At 36.2% G+C, this 22,375-nt stretch overlaps 1 protein-coding gene across 4 annotated transcripts in view; it reads left to right on the top strand.

Annotated features, from left to right (window-relative positions):
• LOC145285868 (sperm-associated antigen 17-like) overlaps positions 1-22,375 on the top strand; it is a 234,465-nt gene that overhangs the window by 106,263 nt on the left and 105,827 nt on the right. For 3 of the 4 annotated variants that reach the window (XM_080134316.1, XM_080134315.1, XM_080134313.1), the window contains 3 exons: positions 2,978-3,193; positions 14,043-14,182; positions 19,838-20,000. In XM_080134316.1, coding sequence (XP_079990442.1) covers positions 2,978-3,193; positions 14,043-14,182; positions 19,838-20,000 — 519 coding nt within the window. The remainder of the gene's footprint in view (positions 1-2,977; positions 3,194-14,042; positions 14,183-19,837; positions 20,001-22,375) is intronic. The other variant, XM_080134314.1, reaches the window with a different exon arrangement.

Raw genomic sequence — 22,375 nt, 5'->3', positions numbered from 1 at the left:
TACAATATGTCCCAAAAGCAGTATGAAGTATTTCATACGTTTCTGTGGCATTTTTTTCTAACAAAATTTTATTGCTTATCGTTCTTCTAAATTGCCCTCATGTCCAGATTGCAATTTTGAAATTCACCAGCTGTGACAATCAGGCTTTTGTAGGATGTGTTCCAATTCCTGCTGTAGCGGTTCATTTGAATGTGAAATCATAAAAATTGGTCAGTCATCTCATAAGATGTATAGCAATAACATACTGAATTTTAAATACCCGTACAAAAAACATCTGGAAACGTAGTTAAGACATACTGAATTTTCAAGAATCTACCACAATTTTAAATGTCTGTACAAAAATAAAAATCTGAAAAATTATTGAAGGCATCTAGTTCTTATGTAAGGGACCACATGAAGGTAGCCAACTTCCCTAAATTAACAGATTCTGCAGTAAAAAAACGCCTTAAATCTCCCAATCGACGCAAATTTTAAAATTCCATATATAGATCTAAAAAGACGTATCAACGCATATACAACAGAAATGGCAAACCTACTGGAATGAACACCCTAACAATAAACTTCACGAAATCATGCCAAAAATCAAAAAACAAGAAAAAATACGAAACTAAACAGAAAAGAAGAAGCCAAACTAACAAGAATAAAAATAGGCCATACCCACTTAACCCACTCATATCTCCTAAAAAAAGAAAGCCAACCCATCTGTATACCTTGTCAAACACCGCTCACAATCAAACACATATTAATTGAATGTACTGATTTTGTAACCGTAAGAAATCGATTCTACAAAGAAAACAATATTAAAGAGTTATTTGATAAAAACAATCCCCACACCATACTCTCATATCTTAAAAAAATTGGCCTTTATAAAAAATTTTAAAAAGAACCCTTTATACAACGGTCCTGGATATGACCTAAAACTATATCCGATGGTGAGGCCCCACCTTGCGGGCCTTGGGGAGTGTGGAACCACCCTTTAATTGCCATTGCTCGCAGGTCCACTCTGACCCGGAGTGGTAGTACCTGGTAGGGTCTCAACTATGGGTTAAATAGAATCTGACTTAAAAAAAAAATATACTCCATGAAAATCGTTCCTCAAAATCACTGGATTCGGCATTAAATAACCTGAAAAAGGTTGATATGCCGTAAAACAAAAACAACGAACCAACCAACCTAGATTAGAGTATTTCCATGGAGGGAACTGGATTCAAACTTGGCATACCCAGATTGCCAGTTCATGCCGTTAACCATCGTCACCTCCCTGATATTTTAACAAATGAAAGAACTTCATCTATACGTGGGGTGTTTATATGGGATTTCGTTTTTATAGTTACTTCTTTTTGTTGTCGCCTTTGGTCTAGTGGTTGCTATAAAGACAACTATCTTTTCACGAAGAAAGAGGACACAAGTAAATGTTTTCATAAAAGGTTTTATTTGGAAAGAATTGACACAGGAGAGAGAGAGAGAGAGAGAGAGAGAGAGAGAGAGAGAGAGAGAGAGAGAGAGAGAGAGAGAGAGAGAGAGAGAGAGAGAGAGAGGAATTAATGTTCCCTCAACTAACTATTTACTTCTTAATGTTACTCTATTACTTACTGAAATTAATGCCACAGACGGACAAAGGCATCACGATAACATTCTGCTTAAACTATTTCTACATTATTGGCAGTGTCTCATTCACACAGCTTCCACAGATAGCCTCCCCGGATAGACTGGTTTGGAAACCTTTGTTTTTCTCAGCTCGCAAAAACGTGACGTTAAGGTTATCCTGACATGCACTAGATGTGACCCTTATCAAAGTTCACACTAGCTAACTTAATCACCATTGGCATAAGGTGCCTAATATGTAACTGTGATAGAAAAAGCTTATTTATTTGGTTTTTAGATGTCCGAGATTTGGAAGATCCCATCAGCAGTGCTGTTTCATTACAAAACAGTTTGAAATTCCTGCCATAGTTGTTATCCACCTGCTTCTGTGTTTAAATTGTGACATCACTGATAAATGGATATGAATAGCCTTATTCAAGCCATTTATGAGTTTAATGGTAAAACTACTATTTTTTTGAAGTCTAACCTTATTATTTCCTCCTATATTTTCCTTAGCTTTCCCTGTGAACTGCATCTACTACCTTAACACGTGACTATTTTACATCTACTAACCCAAGAACTCTCGTCAGTCCTTTCAACATGGCCAAACCATCAAAGTGTTATATTCTGTACACATTTCTCAGTACTTTTGAACTTTGTGCTCTGGATTGCTGTAAATGTTGGCTCGCGCTCGCCCAGCAGCTGATGTAAACTGTTGGAATACGTTGAATGTTGATCAAGTTGATCAGCCAATGAAAAATGCGATAACAAACATGCTTAGCCAATAAAAAAAAAATACTAAGCAGACGACTTTTAATAAATTGGAAGAAAAAAATTAAATTTTTAATTTTAATCAATCATAAGGAATAAATTTAACGGGCTTAGATAAATTTCACAGAAGCTGGAGCAAGTCATAAACTCTTGCCAAGAAAGTAAATTAATGCTACCCGAATTCAGGTGCAGGAAATGTTGCAGAAAATGCATGCTATAAAAACGAGCTTCTCTGAGTGATGGTTTTGCTTGGAGGTGCACATGAGCAATGCAGAAAGTGGACCTCCTTGTGCAGTGGGATATTCTTTTAACATGCGAGAATGCTTACAGTGTTTTCTTAAATAACAAATACAATTCAAAACTTAAAAAAAAAAAAATGTAAAAAGTTTTCCTAGCAATTTTTACAACTTTTTTCTCCTCCACCGTTTGATTTGTGACATGCAGCAAAATCTCTAAGTTACTTTTGGATGACTTTCATCATAGAACGATTTTGATTGGCTACCAAACACACACCATCGTTCATATGCAAATTTCACACACCATACTTCATATACAAATTACAGTTATCTTGTTAGCTTCTTTCTTGCGTGCAGATGATATATTTTTTAAAATTTATTTTAAGGAGAAGAAAATGTGAAAACAGCAACTTCAGACAGTGAGAAAAGATCTTCAACAGAAGAGAACGCTCAGAAAAAGACCAATTCTTCTGAACAGGAGACGGAATCAATTTTGGAAACGAAATACAGTGATTTTGGTTCCATCAGCGCTGTGTTGTCAGATGGAATGACATTGTCCTTCAGTAAATTCGGACCGACAGGATATCATCCTTCATTATTTGGTTAGTAATACTTTCTATTTATCATAAAAAAAAGAAAAAAGTTGAAAAGCATTATCAAAACGGGGAAAAAAATATTACAAAAAGAATAATTTTCTCAACCATCAAACCTTTTCTATACAAGTAATCTTTGATGGTCAGAAGTCGGAAGCTCAAAGTATCAATACAGACGTGCCGTAGGGATCAATCCTAGGCCAACCCTCTTATTTTCATCAATTATCTCCCAAATTATATTCTAAATTCATTTGCCGACATATATGCAAATGACATGCCATCTATGGCAACACTTCAAAAGCCAGCAGCAACCAAGATCTCTGAGTCTCCCTTTCCCAACCTTGAGCATTCTACCACTCTAGATTGTACCTCACTCCCGACGCGATCCTCTACCTATATAAGAGCCAGATGCATCTTAAAATGGAATACTATTGCCACATTTGGGAAAGAGCTGTTCAAAAAACCCTATCCTGCCCTGACAGAGTTCAAAAGCAGTTTCGAAATCAGATTTTACATCAACAACGCTCTGATCCCCATCTGGCATTAATTGAAATGGATGGCTCTCATCTATGGGAGGCTCCATGTTTTGATAAGCTTCTGGGATTGACCTTTACTCCTGACCTGAAATGGAACATATACATCAAGTCTGTTGCCAAGGTCACTGGAAAAATGATGGGATCCTTCTACCGCTCCAGTAGATATCTCGCTGCTGATGCAATTCTTTATCTATATAAAAGCCAAGTATGTCCAAGAATGGAGTACTGCTGCCACATCTGGGCAGAAGCTGCTAAAAACAGCCTATCCTGCCTTGATAGAGTTCAAAATAGACTTTGTGGCTTAGTGGGGGATGCCGTTTTGTCTTCCCTGCAACCTTTCTCCCACAGAAGGGATGTTGCGAATTTGTCTTCGTTTTATCATTATTTCCATGGCAAGTGCTCGTCTGAGCTCCAATCTCTGGTCCCTCCTTGCAACTCTTTCACGAAAAACACCCGTCTAGTTGAAACCACTGTCAATAATTTTCCCCATTCTTTATCTGTGCCTAAATCCAAACGTAGATTCCATGAACAAAGCTCCTTTCTTAGAAGTGCACACCTGTGGAACTTTCTTCCGTTTACCTGTTTTCCACCTGACTACAACTTGGATATCTTCAAGTCCAACATAAACAAATTCCTGATAAACCGCCCCCTTAAGTAAGACACTTTATCAAATCTCCATTACTAGCGATTACTACGATATTATCCTATTCATTACTGTACACACAATAACCCTTATCCCCGAGTGGCTTCCGGGCCTTGATAAGTCGTGACTACCATGTAAACAACAAAAAAAAGAAGGTGGGCGATGTCTTTTTCTCTTCCCTGCAACTGTTGAGTAGTATGGATGCATAACAGGAACAAAACATATAACAGCGGATGAGACATGTATATAACAGTGTACACGGCGATGACGATGACGCAATTCTAGGAGATTTCATATTATTAATAAACTGGGATAGAGATGTAAAGAGAGATGCGTAGTTGACAGTTCTTTTAACTCAGAGGGATGATACATTATTGTGAGGGGATACAGTAAACACTTTGGAAGGTATTTACACAATAAATATTCAAGATAATGGGACAGCGTGATATTATATAATAGCAGAAGGCACACATTACCTTGCGGTTGAAAAGACGACGAAGACAAAGGCTTACAAATAACATGAATACATTCATTCCAGCTGATGATGAGAATCGTCAGGTATTCGATGCCGTGTTAGGTTCCCCTCCCTGCCTCACTTCTGAAAGAAGCTTAGGCTAACTCTCCTCCTCGGGCTAGTCTGAACTCAACATTCTGAACTGATCGGACTGTTACCCTTCCAGGCCTAACTTAACTAAATATATTCGTCGATCTTTCTTTGTCTCCAACACATTTTTGGCAACACAAAGACATTCCTTAATTTACATTGCCTGATTCTACCTCTCTGCACTAACTAGTTGTATAGTTATTTCTTATATAATGGAAAATTCTTCACATTCCTAGAATTGCATCTAAACAGCAATATGTATTCTTTTTAATTTTTGATCACTGAGTTCAATTCCCGCATTCTCCTTTAATAAATATTAGTGGGGGTGCCCGGATGTTTGTTTGGTGGGGGAGTGGTAGTAGGCAGGCAGGCTCAAATCCATGACGCGAAGGTGGAAACAAAAGTGAAATAAAAGCTGACATCTTACCGCTATGCCATGACGCAAGAGGAAGTGAAAAGCGTTCAAATTTAGCGATGTCAATCAAAAAGTTGACTTGTAGAACTGAATGAGTTCACACAGGCGCAGAAATGAACGTCTGGCTGCAGGCCAGTTAAGCTTCCCACTTTCTGCCGTTTTATTTCTTTCCCCACGATGTTTGGGAAAACCAGCTCCCTACAAAAAGGGGGATCTCTGGCAGTGAAAAAAAACTTTTGTAGACATACAAAAACGCACGCCGCTTTCGCCTTTTATATATATAGATTATTTTCAATCCTAATTATTTCATTTTTCTAAATACCAGGATCTGTTCTCTTCAATATACAACCCAACCATCTTTTCCACAGAGGAGATTTTGCGAGCCTGGCTCTGTTTAATTTTCATGACAGTTGGAGCTTTAATCTATGGTCTCCCATGCCAAACTTTCACAAAAAGCACTCGTCTAGCTACAACCACAATCAACAATTTCCCCCACTCTCTATCTGTGCCTAAATCTAAACGCAAGTTCCATGAACAAAGCTTCTTTGCTAGAACTGTCTGACTGTGGAACTATTTCGCTAGCCTGCTTTCCAACTGACTAGTCATCTTCAAGTCCAAAGTAAACATGTTCTTATAGTTTTTTTTGTTTTTGTTTTAGAATCCTTTGAGATGAGGCTTTGTAATTTGTACATTCATTTTTTCGTGGACTGTTATCCTCATCTTCATAGATGTTGTGGTTTCATCATAGTTTAGCCTGTAGTGCAGTGAACAGAGGCATTGAGTCTGTATGGTTCCAGGTGAGCATTGTCTGAAGATAGTGGTTTCAATTCTACCTAAAGCAGGCCAGAGGTTTACTTGGCCAAAACGTGGTGAGACAACAACAACTATGGAAGGCAGTAATTACTGGGGATACAGTTAAGAGACTCAGCATTGCTATCCGATCGCAGTTACTCAGCTGAAGAAGGCCAAAGGATGAGTTGGCTGAAACGTGGTGAACCCACAACAACTATGAAGATGAGGGTAATAGTCTACAAAAGAATAAATAAACACGTTCTTGTTGAATCGTCCCCTTAAATAGTCTTAAATAAGTGTGATTCGAAATAAGGAAAAATAAATGGTCGCTTAGGGTTCCTACTGTACTGTGATCATATTGAAAAAGCGCAAAAAGCACTCATCTAGCTACAGCCACTATCAACAATTTCTCCCGCTCTCTATCTGTGTCTAAATCTAAACGCAAATTCTATGAACAAAGCTTCTTTCCTAGAACTGCCCGGATGTGGAACTGTTCCACTAGCCTGCTTTTCTTTCCGGCTGATTGCAACATGGTCGTCTTCAAGTCCCATGTAAACAAATTCTTGAGCCGTCCCCTTAAATAATCGATTTCTACTCAATTTCCATCACTGTACACGCATTAACCCTTATCTTTGAATGGCCTGCGGGCCTTGACAAGTGGTCACTCACCTGTAAAAAAAAAACGTTTTGCCAGATTCCAGAACTAAAATTGAGCTGGTCTAGTGAAGTATCCAGCTTAACTTACGCTAACATCATGAGCAGAAGGTGCATCTTTCATTGCATGAGACTGTATAACCATAAAGAGACTTTTATTCTGCTTCTTGTGCATTTCTTCTTTTATTTCATTTTCGGGGGGGAGGGGGCTTTGCCCGGGTGTTAAATACGTTTATATATAATATTTTAATTTGTCCAGATTTCGTATATATTATTATAGAGTCGTGATTTCAAAAGTTAAAAAAAAAAAGTATTTAGGTGCAATCAGCTAGAATCGAAACCGAAACTAGCATTCAAAGCTGGTGACGTTACCACTGTACCAACCTGACACATATATAAACTGATTAAAAATTAAAAATAAACGATGAATGTACAAAATGTTTAACGATTTTTAAAATTTTGACCCCATTTTTGATTCCTTGAAAACTATTTTAATCGGTTAAAGACCCATAAAAGAACGGCTCGTAAAAAATCCAATCATTTGAGAACCCTAGCACCGCTCTGCGACTTTTAGTTTCAGAGGAGATAGAGTTTGAAAATATGGAGACAGACAGACAAACAAACAGAGAGCTCGACAAACATATAGATCCATTTATGTATCAGATTTGTCTTCTCTCCAGGAGATTAGACACAAGATCAAGTATGGACTTGAAGAAAGCGTTTCTGTGGAACAAACTGGGTTCGAACTTAGCACACCGAGGTTTTCAGTCTGTGTCGTTAGCCACTTAGTCACCGTCACCAGAAATAAGTTGTGACAGCAGCTGGCATCACAGTTACAACTTTGCTTAAAGATTTCAACACACATTGATATTCTAGATGATTTTTATATAGAGTGTTACTTATTGACTTTTTTTGCAGTGTTATTTCACCCCAAACAAGACACAGCATCACTTGGATGTAAGGTGCTACTATTTGGGACAAAAATTGCAGGGATACTATGTAGGGAGTTGAGCAGCAACATATCTGTTCACATTACACTTGAACTTCTGCATGTCAGTAGAGTTAGGGAAGCGGGAACCTGGGAGGGAATTCCAAAGTCTAGCAGTTCAAAGGAAGAAGCTATTTGCGTAGAAGGTTTTCCGACATATACAGATCTCTGTATTGTAGGGGTGGGATTTTGTTGTTTGTCTAGTTATTAGGGGTGCAAGGGATTGGAGTTCGTCAGCGCATCTTCCATTAAAATACTTGTAAAATAGGCACAGAGATGCTACATGAGGTTGGAGTTTGGTTGACAGTGTGGAACCTATTAGGTGGACCACTCTTTTTTGAACCCTGTCTAGCGGATGCACTGGTCCAAATGTGGAAACAATACTTCATGCATCGCTATATTTTTTCCTTTATACATACAATTTCAAGCGCGGCAAATAGTTTCTGCTGATTCTCTATTCGTTTAATATTTAGGCACAGCAAATTAAGGCACAGCAAATTAAGGCATGACAAATTAAGGTACAGCAAATTAAGGCACAGCAAATTAAGGCATGACAAATTAAGGTACAGCAAATTAAGGCACAGCAAATTAAGGCACAGCAAATTAAGGCACAGCAAATTAAGGCATGACAAATTAAGGTACAGCAAATTAAGGCACGACAAATTAAGGCACAACAAATGAAGGCACAGCAAATTAAGGTACAACAAATTAAGGCACGACAAATTAAGTCACAACAATTAAGGCACAGCAAATTAAGGCACGACAAATTAAGGCATAGCAATTAAGGCACAGCAAATTAAGGCACGACAAATTAAGGCATAGCAATTAAGGCACAGCAAATTAAGGCACGACAAATTAAGGCACGACAAATTAAGGCACAGCGAATTAAGGTACGACAAATTAAGGCACGACAAATTAAGTCACAACAATTAAGGCACAGCAAATTAAGGCACGACAAATTAAGGCACAGCAAATTAAGGCATGACAAATTAAGGTACAGCAAATTAAGGCACGACAAATTAAGGCACAACAAATGAAGGCATAGCAAATTAAGGTACGACAAATTAAGGCACGACAAATTAAGTCACAACAATTAAGGCACAGCAAATTAAGGCACGACAAATTAAGGCATAGCAATTAAGGCACAGCAAATTAAGGCACGACAAATTAAGGCATGGCAAATTAAGGCACAGCAAATTAAGGCACAGCAAATTAAGGCATAATAAATAGTTCCTAAAAATCTTTGGTTAAAATCTTTGTAAAAAAAACCCATTTTTTTTTAGACTAGGGAAATATTTTTGGTTTTTAAAAAGTACAAGTCAAACATAGAAAGGAAAAAATGTTAGAAAGAAAATATTTGTTTTCTTTAAATCGTAAATGTGTTTTTAATAGTATTCTTTGTTAATTGTGTTTTTTATTGTGCTTTTAATAGTATATTTTTTAAATAATAAAATAATTGTTTACCAAGAAAAAAAAAAACGACAATGAAAAGTTTCCCCTTAATCTCAGTCCATTCGTCTGACCCCCCCCCCCCAAATCTTGTTTATTTTTTACAAAGATTTTTAGCGAAAAAAAAAAAAAAAATAGCATGTCTGTCCGTGTAAATTTAAAATCAGTTGCTTCTTGTTCTCATTAACATAAGAATCCTAGGTTGCTTGAATGACGTATCTGAATATCACATGAATAGAGAATGTGCCATTTGCCGTGCATAAGTAGTATTCGGGCCAAGATCATAGTGTAGTATCTGTTCTGATGCTACACTTCACCGTTTCTGTCCTCGGTCAGTGGAGGAGAAATCCTTCATGACTGAGACAATTTTAATTTTTGTTCCTATTCAGAGTGTCCCTTTTTTGGGAGCTGGATTTCCCCCACATAATAACCGCCCTTGTGTCTAACTCTACCCTCGTGGGGAGGCAAGTAAATATAAATAACATTGACACATTGGTTTCAGTTATGTCACCGAAGTTAAGCAACATTAAGCCTGGTTAGTACTAAATGGGAATACTAGATGGCTCTCTACTTGGCTTTGTTTTTCGTCATCCTGGACTTCTTGCTACTATAATCAATCAATATCGGTTCAGGAGATCTATGTTTGCGATTGTATAAACCTTGCTTAACAAAAGACACCCCATGTAAACATCCTTGCATGAACTATCCATTGTTTCTCAAGATCAGAACAGTTACCTCTGTTTCTTCTCTTCTATATCAATAAAGCAGTAGCTGTATGTATGTTTGCGCGTATCTGTGTGAAAATATTTAACCGATAAACTCTTAAACTATTGGTCACATAACACTGAAATTAACAGGAAATAGTAACCCTACACCAAGGATGGTTTATAACGAGTGAAATCTTTGTTTGGATGGATGAATAACATGTAGAGAAATATGTTGGCAACTTGAAATGCAAAATGTTCATTTCAACTTACCGACATGTTTCTATTACTTTTGCGCATGCGCAAATTCATACATAGTTTGAAATCGTTTAATATTTTGGTACTCATGCACTTATTGATCCGTGCTGAAATAATAACGTAATTATTTAAAAAGCCATTCTTAATGTTATATACTGGTGGTATTAAGATGACGTATATTCTGTATTATTGTTGTTCGTTTTAGGAAGAGTCTTAGGAAGTTTTATCTAGAGACAGTCTTAGGAGTGTTCATCTTGTTGGGAGATGGAGACAGGTGTATATAAAGAGAGCTAACAGTTCTTATATATAACGACAGTGTACATGTTACTACAATAGCCAATGGCATGTAATACACAATGAGAGGAGATTTGATATATATAGATAGATAGACCGAGAGTTTGGCATTTATACTTTTGACAGTTCTGTGAACGGGAGTGTTTCTATAACATTTATACTTTGACAATATACTTTCTAACACATATTTTTTAGATGATGATTTTATCAAGGTTCTTATAACATAAATGGACAATACCTTTTCTGTTGAATAACAACACGGAGATGCAGATACAAAAACACATGTTGACATCCTTTATTTCATGACCGGTCCTGATTTCACTTGAGAAATTCAAAATTTCTTTACATGGCTTTTCTTTAACCTTCGCTTCCAAAGTTTGGTGTCAGCGGCTGTCTCTGACCTCTCTCTTGGCTCTCTCTCCCCTCTTTCTCTCAGCCTGCATCTAAAACTCTACCTATATTGAGAACTTGTCACGTCATCGCATGATTAAACATGTGCTCATCGAGCACATTGCCTTGACATGCGTCACGTTGCAAAACTTGACATGACTCCGAGTTCAGTAACCTATTTTTCAAATAACCTCTTTACAAAATATGTTTACAATTTCAATTGACGATTAAATTCCTTATTTTAATTTTCACAGAAACAAATTTCATCATTACATTCCTTTTCTAATAAACAGATATCTAACTATTTTGTGTGAGCTAAACAATTACGATTCCACATTCTGTATTTATTTTAAGTTATGATTGGAATTTTCAATTCCAAATGTAGCTTCGCAAGTTTGAATCCTTGACTATCCTATTTCATATTTACATTTAACTAATTCCCTATTTTTTTTGCTTACATGAAAAGGGGACAGCCATTTATCATGTAACATTAATATGGGGAGAGGAGGGTGTTTTGTACCTATTCTGTACTTCAACCTTACAATTGAATAAAAAAGATATCATAAAACTTTAATTAAACTAGGAAATACGATTTAAAACATAGCACAGATCAGTAAGTGCATTAGCACCAATTTATTTTTTTTTATCTCTCTGTCGATAGCTCAAACAGTAGGGAATTCAGCTGGAGTGCTTAATGTTTTGGTTTCGCTTCTAGCTGATGGTACACAAGTGATTTTTATAACTTCTGAAAGTAGTACTACATATATATATATATATATATATATATATATATAAAAAATATATTTTAGTCATCGACATACAGACCTGTTTCGTTGTATCACAACTCATCAGTGCCGCTAGACTAACACCTCTCCCAAGCCGAGGATCGAACCTAGAACCGTCGTGATGACAGTCCTACCCCCTTGACTACGGAATCGGTGGCCGAAATTAACCTGTCCGAACGATTATTTAAATAAACATTCGTCCGCTACTCGTAGAGGGCTCAAACGTTTGTTTGTAAACAAATCGCGAGCTTCGCATTATTTCAGCTAAATTAAGTAGCGAGTAAGATAATTTACGAGAGTGCTCTACCAAAGAGGGGAGCTTTATAAAATATATTTTAGTCATCGACATACAGACCTGTTTCGTTGTATCACAACTCATCAGTGCCGCTAGACTAACACCTCTCCCAAGCCGAGGATCGAACCTGGAACCGTCGTGATGACAGTCGGCAGTCCTACCCCCTTGACTACGGAATCGGTGGCCGAAATTAACCTGTCCGAACGATTATTTAAATAAACATTCGTCCGCTACTCGTAGAGGGCTCAAACGTTTGTTTGTAAACAAATCGCGATATATATATATATATATATATATATATATATATATATATATATATATATATATATATATATATATATATATATAGGAAATTTATTACTGCGAGTCCAGAATGAGTTTACAAATTGTTTCAGCTAGAGGAAAATCCTCAAAGAGAGGAAAAAATCCAACTAGCATCGTCAGAATTCATAGATGGACTAAGTTATAAAGTCAAATAAGAATGGAAAAATCGTAGATAAAGGGGAGTTAGAAAAGAAGGGGGGAGTGGTAGGGAGAGGACGTTGGAGTTTAAAGTAGTAGGAGTGTATTAAATAAGAGAGGGTTTATAATTAAATATTAATTATGTGTAAATTCTTATATACGTTTTTTTTTTAACGGTTTAAACTTAAAAGACGCTACTTTTATTGATAACGGCATAAGTAACAGTTAATTTAAAGGATCACCATGGCAACAGGTTGGAGAGTTAATGTTAGTGAAGGAACGGGTTGAAAATGGGGTTTAAAGTAATTTAGCCGGGCGGGGAGAGATTGAAAGATATTTATTGTTTATAAAAGAAAAGGAAAAATAAGTTAATGAATTATACTTTACAGGTTTATTTTGATAGTATAATGATATATATATATAATTAAATATAATATATATATAAATAAATTAGCCGGGCAGGTAGAAATTATACGTTACAGGTTTATTTTAATAAAATAAAATAAAATAGGTGAAAGCTTAAGTAAGTAACTTAAATAATAGAAAAAAACATTTTTAATAAGTAACACACAAATACAAGCACACGCATACATATGTACAGCAAATGCACATACGTGTGTTACTTATAATAATGTTGTTTTATCTATTATCTAAGTTACTTACTTAAGCTTTCACCTATTTTATTTTATTTTATTAAAATAAACCTGTAACGTATAATTTCTACCTGCCCGGCTAATTTATTTATATATATATTATATTTAATTATATATATCATTATACTATCAAAATAAACCTGTAAAGTATAATTCATTAACTTATTTTTCCTTTTCTTTTATAAACAATAAATATCTTTCAATCTCTCCCCGCCCGGCTAAATTACTTTAAACCCCATTTTCAACCCGTTCCTTCACTAACATTAACTCTCCAACCTGTTGCCATGGTGATCCTTTAAATTAACTGTTACTTATGCCGTTATCAATAAAAGTAGCGTCTTTTAAGTTTAAACCGTTAAAAAAAAACGTATATAAGAATTTACACATAATTAATATTTAATTATAAACCCTCTCTTATTTAATACACTCCTACTACTTTAAACTCCAACGTCCTCTCCCTACCACTCCCCCTTCTTTTCTAACTCCCCTTTATCTACGATTTTTCCATTCTTATTTGACTTTATAACTTAGTCCATCTATGAATTCTGACGATGCTAGTTGGATTTTTTCCTCTCTTTGAGGATTTTCCTCTAGCTGAAACAATTTGTAAACTCATTCTGGACTCACAGTAATAAATTTCCTATATACTGCTCTGACTACACATTGAGCACTCTAGTCCGGTTTTTTCACCACTGGTAAATATATATATATATATATATATATATATATATATATATATATATATATATATATATATATATATATATATATATAGAGAGAGAGAGAGAGAGAGAGAGAGAGAATTGACTATGTAATAATTAATATGGAATCTGAATGAATTAAAATATATTTAAGCGTATTTCACTACCGGGTAAGACTAATGATTAACAAACAATATTTTAAAGGGCTTTATTTTAGAACTGTTTTCATTTGCAGCAGAGAAGGAAAAATCTTCGTCTAAAAGTCCCAAAGCATCTGTAGCTGAATGTCTAGAATCACGCCCGACGCTACACTCAGTAAAAGAAACAGCACATGGCCGTGGAAAGAAAACAAAAACTAAACGTATCGAGTCGATTGTAAGTATTTTATTTTATTCATACAATGAAGTTAAACTTGAGAATAAATCAAAAAGTCCGTATGATTTTTATAAAGTACTAATCTTCAAGTGACAGATGTCAAAATTTGAGCACAATTGGATTATTAGTTTGAAAATAAGGGAAGAGGAAGCACACCTTAGCCTTAGTGGGCAATTATCTAGCGATGGTGTCTCAATAGAAACGCTTGTCTTTATCACCTTATTGGATTAGGCATCAGGAAGAACATCCGGCATATAAAAGTCTTGCTTCAATTAAGGAAATAACTTCTAAAAAGACCTGACCAGAGATAAGTTCGGAAGTTAAATTTGTAAAAGTTGTACAACATATGCAAGCATGTAAAAAAAAAAAAGTTACAATAGACGTTTTATCCCTTGTCATGCAAGATTTCTATAAAAAAGGAATTAGCTGTCTTCATTGAATTTTATCCCCTGTCATGCAAGATTTCCACAAAAAAGGAATTAACTGTCTTCATTGAATTTTGTCCCCTGTCATGTAAGATTTCCGCAAAAAAGGAATTAACTGTCTTCATTGAATTTTATCCCATGTCACGCAAGATTTCCATAAAAAAGGAATTAACTATCTTCATTGAATTTTATCCCCTGTCATGCAAGATTTCCATAAAAATGGAATAAACTGTCTTCATTGTATTTAATCCTCTGTCATGCAAGATTTCCCCCCAATATCCCCTGTCATGCAAATTTCCTTAAAAAGGAATTAACTGTTTTCATTGAATTTTATCCCCTGTCATGCAAAATTTTCATAAAAAACGAATTAACTGTCTTCATTGAATTTTATCCCCTGTTATGCAAGATTTCCATAAAAAGGAATTAACTGTCTTCGTTGAATTTTATTGGCTGATATGCAAGATTTCCATAAAAAAAGAATTAACTGTCTTTTTTTTTTTACATAGCCATCACCACTTATCAAGGCCTTGAGGCAACTCGAGGATAAGGGTTAAATAGTGTACAGTAGAAATTGGACAATATAGTAATCGTTAGTAATGGAAATTTGGTAAATTTGTTAATTTATATGGAACGGCTCATCAAACACTTGTTTACGTTAGACTTGAAGACAACCATATTGTAGTCAGCTGGAAAGCAGGAAAACGGAAGACAATTCCATAGGCGTGCAGTTCTAAGAAAGAAGCTTTGCTCATGGAATCTACGTTTAGGTTTAGGTACAGATACTGATAAAGAGTGGGGGAAATTATTGATAGTGAGTTCTGCTGGACGGGTGTTTCTTGTGAAAGTTTGACGAGGGGGGGGGAACCATAGCTTGGAGCTCAGCCGAGCACTTGCCATGAAAATAACGATAAAGCAGAGACAAACTTGCAACATTCCTTCTGTGAGAAAGAGGTTGCAGGGAAGAGAAAAGGACATCCCCTACAAGGCTACGAAGTCTATTTTGAACTCTATCAAGGCAGGATAAGTCCTTTCTAGCAGCTCCTGCTCAGATGTGGCCACATTACTTCATCCTTGGACGTACCTGGCTCTTATATAGATAGAGAATTGCATTAGTAGTGAGATATCTACTGGATCGATAGAAGGATCCCACCATTTTTCCAGCGGCCTTGGCAACGGATTTAATGTATGTGTTCCACTTAAGATCAGGAGTAAAAGTCAAGCCCACAAGCTTGTCAAAACATGAGGCCTCCCCAAGACGAGAGCCATTCATTTCAATTGATGCCAGATGGAGATCAGAGCATTGATGATGTAAAGATAAAAGCTTGGTTTTAGATGTATTAAAAGTAACCAGCCATTCCTTTCCCCATTGTACCACATGCTCAAGATCAGAGGAGAGAGAATCAGAGAGAACTTGGTTGTTTACAGTCTTAGATGTGCTACCATAGATAGTAGTGTCATCAGCATCAGTGAATTTTGTTCTCTATCATGCAAGATTTTCCTAAAAAAGGAATTAACTGTTTTCATTGAATTTTATCACCTGTCATGCAAGATTTCCATAAAAATATTAACTGTTTTCATTGAGTTTTATCCCTGTCGTGCAAGATTTCCTTAGAAAAAAAAAAGAATTAATTGTCGTCAATGAATTTTGTCCCCTGTCATGCAAGATTTTCGTACCCCACCCCTAAAAAAAAACCTCATATATAGAAAAAAGAATTGTAATTTGTAAGTTAGCTTTCTCTTGTCTCTCTCACTGACAAATTTTCTGTTGCTGCTTCCGCTTCTTATTGCTGAAAAAAAAAAAAATTTAATTACGTTGCGATTTTTAATAAAATCCGAAAGAAACCTAACCAGAGATAAATCTGGAAGTCAATTACTAAAAATCGTCTAACACATGTCAGCATGTAAAATAGACGTTAAATCGATTTCACACAGATTAACATCAAAGATTTCTCCTTGACAACCTGTGGTATTCCTTGGAGTCTGGATGGCAACAAGTCTACCCAGATTTCCAATACTCACCACCTCTATCGATAACCTTTATAAATTAATTTGTATTATTACAATAGCCATTTACAATAGCGATTTCTCGTTGGTAGCAACCACTGGTCGCCACTGAAATTTGGATGGCAATAAGCCTCCCCAAGGTCCCAGTCCTCTTTGCCCCCATCTAGTAGAGGTCCGGTTTGTCTTTTCTCTCCTTGGTCTTTTCATTCTCCTTGACCCTCCTCATTTATTTGGTGTGGTGCCAGTTCTTCTTCTTCTTCTTATTATTATTATTCACATTTTGTGTTTGGCTGTTGATATTGTTGATTTTATACTGATAGGCGGATCATAACAAATGAACATAGGCGATCAGCATCTTGTTTTCTTAGTCTTTCAACACTTTCCACAAGATTTTGGCGGTTTGCAACACATAGATCTCAATTTTCTTAATCCACTTGTCAAATCCTTTCGTTACACTCCCCCAGGGATCCCATCACAATAGTTATAACTTCTACCTTCTTCAATTTCCATAATCTTTTTATCTCTCTTTTAAAGTCTTGGTACTTTTCAACTTGTTTTCTTTTTTCTTCCACATGCTGTTGATTTTATAAAATTATTTTTATATAATGGTTTGAATCACGGTTTAAAATACAAAAGTCAAGTATCATGGTTCAATTGCGGTCTAAACAGAAACATTAATTTCGAGTGCACGCCATTATCTTATCAAAGAAGATACTGCTGATTTTATATATAGAGCCCTTCTGCTTGTGTGATGATAAGACTTCTCAAATTCACATGATGTTAGGCTGTATAAAGATGTTAACTTTGATCAAAATTGGACTGTTCCTTCTTTAATTGGATTGTTTAAGGAGGGCTCATCAAGAACTTGTTTTTGTTGGACTTGAAGACGACCATATTGTAGTCAGCTGGAAAGCAGCCAAACGGAACAGAGTTACACAGGCGTGCAGTTCTAAGAGAGAAGCTTTGTTCATGGAATTCATGTTTAGGTTTAGGCACAGATAAAGAGTGGGAAAACTTATTGATAGTGGTTTTAGATGGAAGAGTGTTTTTTCTTTTGTGAATTTTTGGCGAGGGGGGGACCATAGATTGGAGCTCAGATGCACACTTGCCATGAAAATAACAATAAAGCAGAGAGGCTAGCAACGTTTCTTCTTGTGGGAAAGAAGTTGCAGGGAAGAGAAGATATGCCTCTCCATCGTACAGTATATCAATACTCTATGGCTGACTGGGGAAGCTTCTGTTCATTTATATCAGATCTACCTCTGCGTTCCATGTTTAAAAAGGATGTATCCTGTATAGTATCAGACCTGACGGAATGGTTAATTGTAGGTATAGACCGTTTCAATCTCTTGAAAAAAATCCAGCGTAAACCTAACAACTCTCTGGAATGTGCTGCTGCCATTGTGCACAGAAACCACTTTTTCCATTGCTTCCAACTGAGACTAAAGCCACTTTCAGGACTGCCAGCAACCACTGTAAAAGAGTAATGAAGAACACGAGGGAGTTGTATGCTCAGTCTGTCAAGTTCAAAGTAGCTGAGCAGCGTCTTGGTTCCCACCAGTTTTGGCAAATAACGAACAGGATTCTGAACAGAAGTGTGTGCTCTATTCCAACTATCATCAATGGATCTGAGGTAATCTCGTCAGCATCAGACAAAGCCAAACTCTTTGCCAAGAACTTTGCAGCTAATTCTACCTCATGTGACCAAGGCCCCCCCCCCCCTGCTATTTCCTCCTTTTTATGAAAATTTGGCAAAGAGGAATCATAGTTTGGAGTTCGGACACGTACTTACCATGAAAATAACAATAAAACAGAAACAGGCTAGCAACGTTTCTTTTGTGGGAAAGAGGTTGCAGGGAAGAGAAGGCACCCCCACTAGGCTACGAAGTATGTTTTGAACTCTGTCAAGGTAGATAAGGGTGTTTTGAGCAGCTCCTGCTCAGATGTGTGAACAGTACTCCATCCTAGGACATACTTGTCTCATATACAGGTAGATGATTATATCAGCAGTGATATATCTACTGAAGCGGTAGAATGATCCAATCATTTTTCCAGCAGCCTTGGAAACAGATGTGATGTACTTGTTTCATTTCAGATCAGAAGTAAAGGTCAGACCTAGAAGCTTGTCAAAACATGGAACCTCCTCAAAATGAGAGCCATTCATTTCAATTGAAGCTAGATGTGGTGTTAAAGCATTGATGATGGAAATATAGAAACTTGGTTTTAGAGACATTAAAATTAATCAACCCCCTTTCCCTATTGCACCATGTGCTGAAGATCAGAGAAGAGAGAATCAGAGAGATCTTGAATATTTCCGGCCTTTGAAATGTTGCTGTAGATGGTAGGTCATCTGCATAAATGTCTACAAATGATCTAAGAATGTGATTTGGGAGATCATTGATAATTAGGAAGAGAGTTGGGCCAGAATGGCCCCCCTGAAGGACTCCAGCATTAAAGGACTCCAGCATTAATACTGTGAACTTCTGATTTATGCCCATCAACCACCACTCTTACAAACATATCAGATAGAAATGATTTAATAATTGAGAAGACATTTCCAGCTATACCGTAGCAGGAGATCTTGTGAAGTAAACCTTTATGCCATGCCCTATCAAAGGCCTTTGATATGGCAAGAACAATTACCCTAGAAACATAGCCACCGTTGAGAGATTTACTAAACCTATGAGATGTAACAGTTAGCACATCTGCTGTAGATCTAGCAGAACAGAAACCATATTGCATGTCACTGCGGAGGTTGTTTTTGCTGAGGTGGTTGACCACTTCTCTATTTAACACAGATTCTAGCAACTTACTCATGACGCACAGGAGATTGATTGGTCTGTATGACCGTTTATGGCATCCATGATTTTTTTACATTTCAACTGAATAACGTGGACACGTGGTTTCTTTTGAATCAAGACACATTTTTATAATATGTTAAAATATACCAAAACACTGAAGAAAAACTTATCCGGGTAGGTAAAAGAGTAACTTTACTTGTCTTTGGTAACACTTATTTCTTGCATAGTTGTTTTTTTTTACTTGTTTTTGTTCTGTTGGTCATGGTTAAAACCTCATGTTATTCAATCTATGGGGTGGGAAAAGAAAAGTATATATTATTCATTTTTACTTAATGTATGTGGTTGTTCCATGTTTTATTTTTCAATAATATTTGACATTATTTTATCAGCATTTCTAGCGAAAATACCGTTTAATGATTTTTCAGATTTGTGATGAAATCAAAGGTGCAGAACACGAAGTTAAACCATCAGCAGAAGAGTTATCACTACCAGCAGAACGATCAACACCGCCACAACCAGCATTCCAACATTTGTACATAACATGTCCAGATGGATTGAAGGTAGAATATTCTGTAGAAAGCGCGTATGGTAAGTGAAACAAGAAAAAAGTAACCGTTTTAGCATGTAGCCTGGATCCTAGCTTGGATAGGATATAGATGACGTTTCTGATTTTCTAATGTATCATGAGTAGTGATGGGACGATTCCAATGATTTTCTTGATTCCGATACAATTACTGATTCTGATAACGCTTCTTTTAAAACTTCTAAATATTTAGTTACAGAGTTGTTTTATTTTTTATTTGTTTTTTTTTGGATTACCAGAAAAGCTCATGTAATATGTACATTTATTTTTACAAATGTACAAATATATACTTGTGTGTGTGTGTGTGTGTGTGTGTGTGTGTGTGTGTGTGCGCGCGCGTATGTGTGGAGGGGGGCGACCTATAGATTTTAGTTTCAGTGTTAGCTTCAAATTAATGAATATCTATTTATCATTAATACTAGCAATGGAAAATAGTTTTAAGCAAAAACAAATGAAAAGAATTAAAAGAATGGATTTGGGCACAAATTTTTCCGATTCCAATACCCATTCTGATACCCTGAAAAGTTATGATTTTTTAAAATTCTTGTTTTCGATTAATCGTCCCAACACTAATCATGACCCATGCTAACAGTAAAATATGTTATAAACGATGAACTTGAAAAATGGACACAAATTTACAAAGTATGAAAGATATTCTGAATGAGTAAGCAGTTCATTAGAAAAATCATAACTTCTCATATTTGTTGGACATTGGCAGCATAGAAGAATGCACGAGTGCATGTTTGTTTGTTTGTTTTTCTGTCAGTGTCTTTAAAAATATGCTATGTCCAACCTTATGTCATATATGAAAGTTCACAAACCTGCCTTGCCAATTATTTGCTCATATATCTTTCTGTGATTCTGCCAGACGGAGGAAAAACCGCCTGCAAATAAATTCTTTTATACCTCAGAAAAGAAACAACTCAAGACAAAACTGCTGAAGACAGACGAGGTTTATTCTACCTTGATCTTCGTTCTAAATCACTAACCAGTGAGGTGGAGGGGGAGACACCGTCCATTGTACTAGAGGTGGAGGTGCAGGTTCTAGAACTCATTTAATACAACATTCTCTTCCGCTCATTCGTAGAGGATAAAGTCACCCCAACGACCTGGCATTCTGCAGGTCCTTTGGGAGCATCTTGGTATTTTTTTTTTAGATTAGGTTCACCTCCACAATTTTCTTTTAAATGACAACTTTTGAAGGTTTTCGACTATGCTGAATACGAAAATCGCATTGAAATTTTGCAGAAATAAGTAGTTACCGAGATATAAAAAGTTATATTATGCATTGTATTCTTTGGCGGCCATCTTTTTTACGCGTGTGCAGTGTCAGTCATAGATGAGATTTGTTTATGGCGCGTGCACGTGCATAACAAAGATGGCCGCCAAAGAATACAATGCATAAAACAACTTTTTATATCTCGATAACTACTTATTTCTGCAAAATTTCAATGCGATTTTCGTATTCAGCATAGACGAAAACCTATAGAAGTCGTCATTTAAAAGAAAATTGTTATCTTAGTGACCACCTTACAATCATTAACCCTTATCCTCGAGTGGTTTTCGAGCCTTGGTAAATGGTGACTTCTTCGTACAAATAAAAAAAAATGTGGCAATAAGATACTATCTTCTGTGCTGATTGTCCAAACTACTGTTCTCGTATTGATTGTCATTCTCACAACGTTCCAGCTGATGTAACCTTCGACCTTCTTGGAGATATCTTGACAATACCTCATATTTGTAAATATTGGAAATGATGTTTTTTTTTGTCAATGGTCGTTAGAATTCCAAACGGGTTTATGAAATGGAAAGCGCGTCTAGTTGTTTCCATTTTCATATTAATTTGGGTCCATATCGATTTGATATAATGTTTCTGAAGATGAGAAGAGTAATCTGAAATAATCCAAATTATCAATCCTAATCTCAAAAATTCAGAAACATTCTATCAAATTTGACCTGAATTAATATAAAAAAAACCCTGACAAAAATCTGGTTTGGAGTCCCGATAAGTGAATGGTGAAACACTGCAGCACTTTTCCGGCAATTCCCGCCATTGTGCTTGCTCCGAGCGTATTGACTTGACTTTACATCAGACTTTGTTTACTACACTGAGGGACCCTGGTAACTGGACAAACCTGGGTCTCCTTATCACCTGTTCAGGCCTGCATCTGTTTGGACTGTATAGCCACAGCAGACACTGCAGTGTATCAGATGCAGAAAGTCATTATCTTGCGAGACAGAGGTTGCCGTTAGCATCAACATTATTCTTATTACTGATTTACCAGATTATTATATGCATATTTTGAAACAAATTGAAGCAGATTACATTTCCTACTGTAAGAAAAAAAAATAATAAATAAAAATGGGCTCTTTAAAATCA

The sequence above is a fragment of the Euprymna scolopes genome, chromosome 10 (genome assembly GCF_053919585.1).
Source record: "Euprymna scolopes isolate OS-2025 chromosome 10, ASM5391958v1, whole genome shotgun sequence".
Taxonomy (NCBI): Eukaryota; Metazoa; Mollusca; class Cephalopoda; order Sepiida; family Sepiolidae; genus Euprymna; species Euprymna scolopes.
Note: the sequence above shows the minus strand (reverse complement) of the source record. Positions and strands in the feature narration are given on the sequence as shown.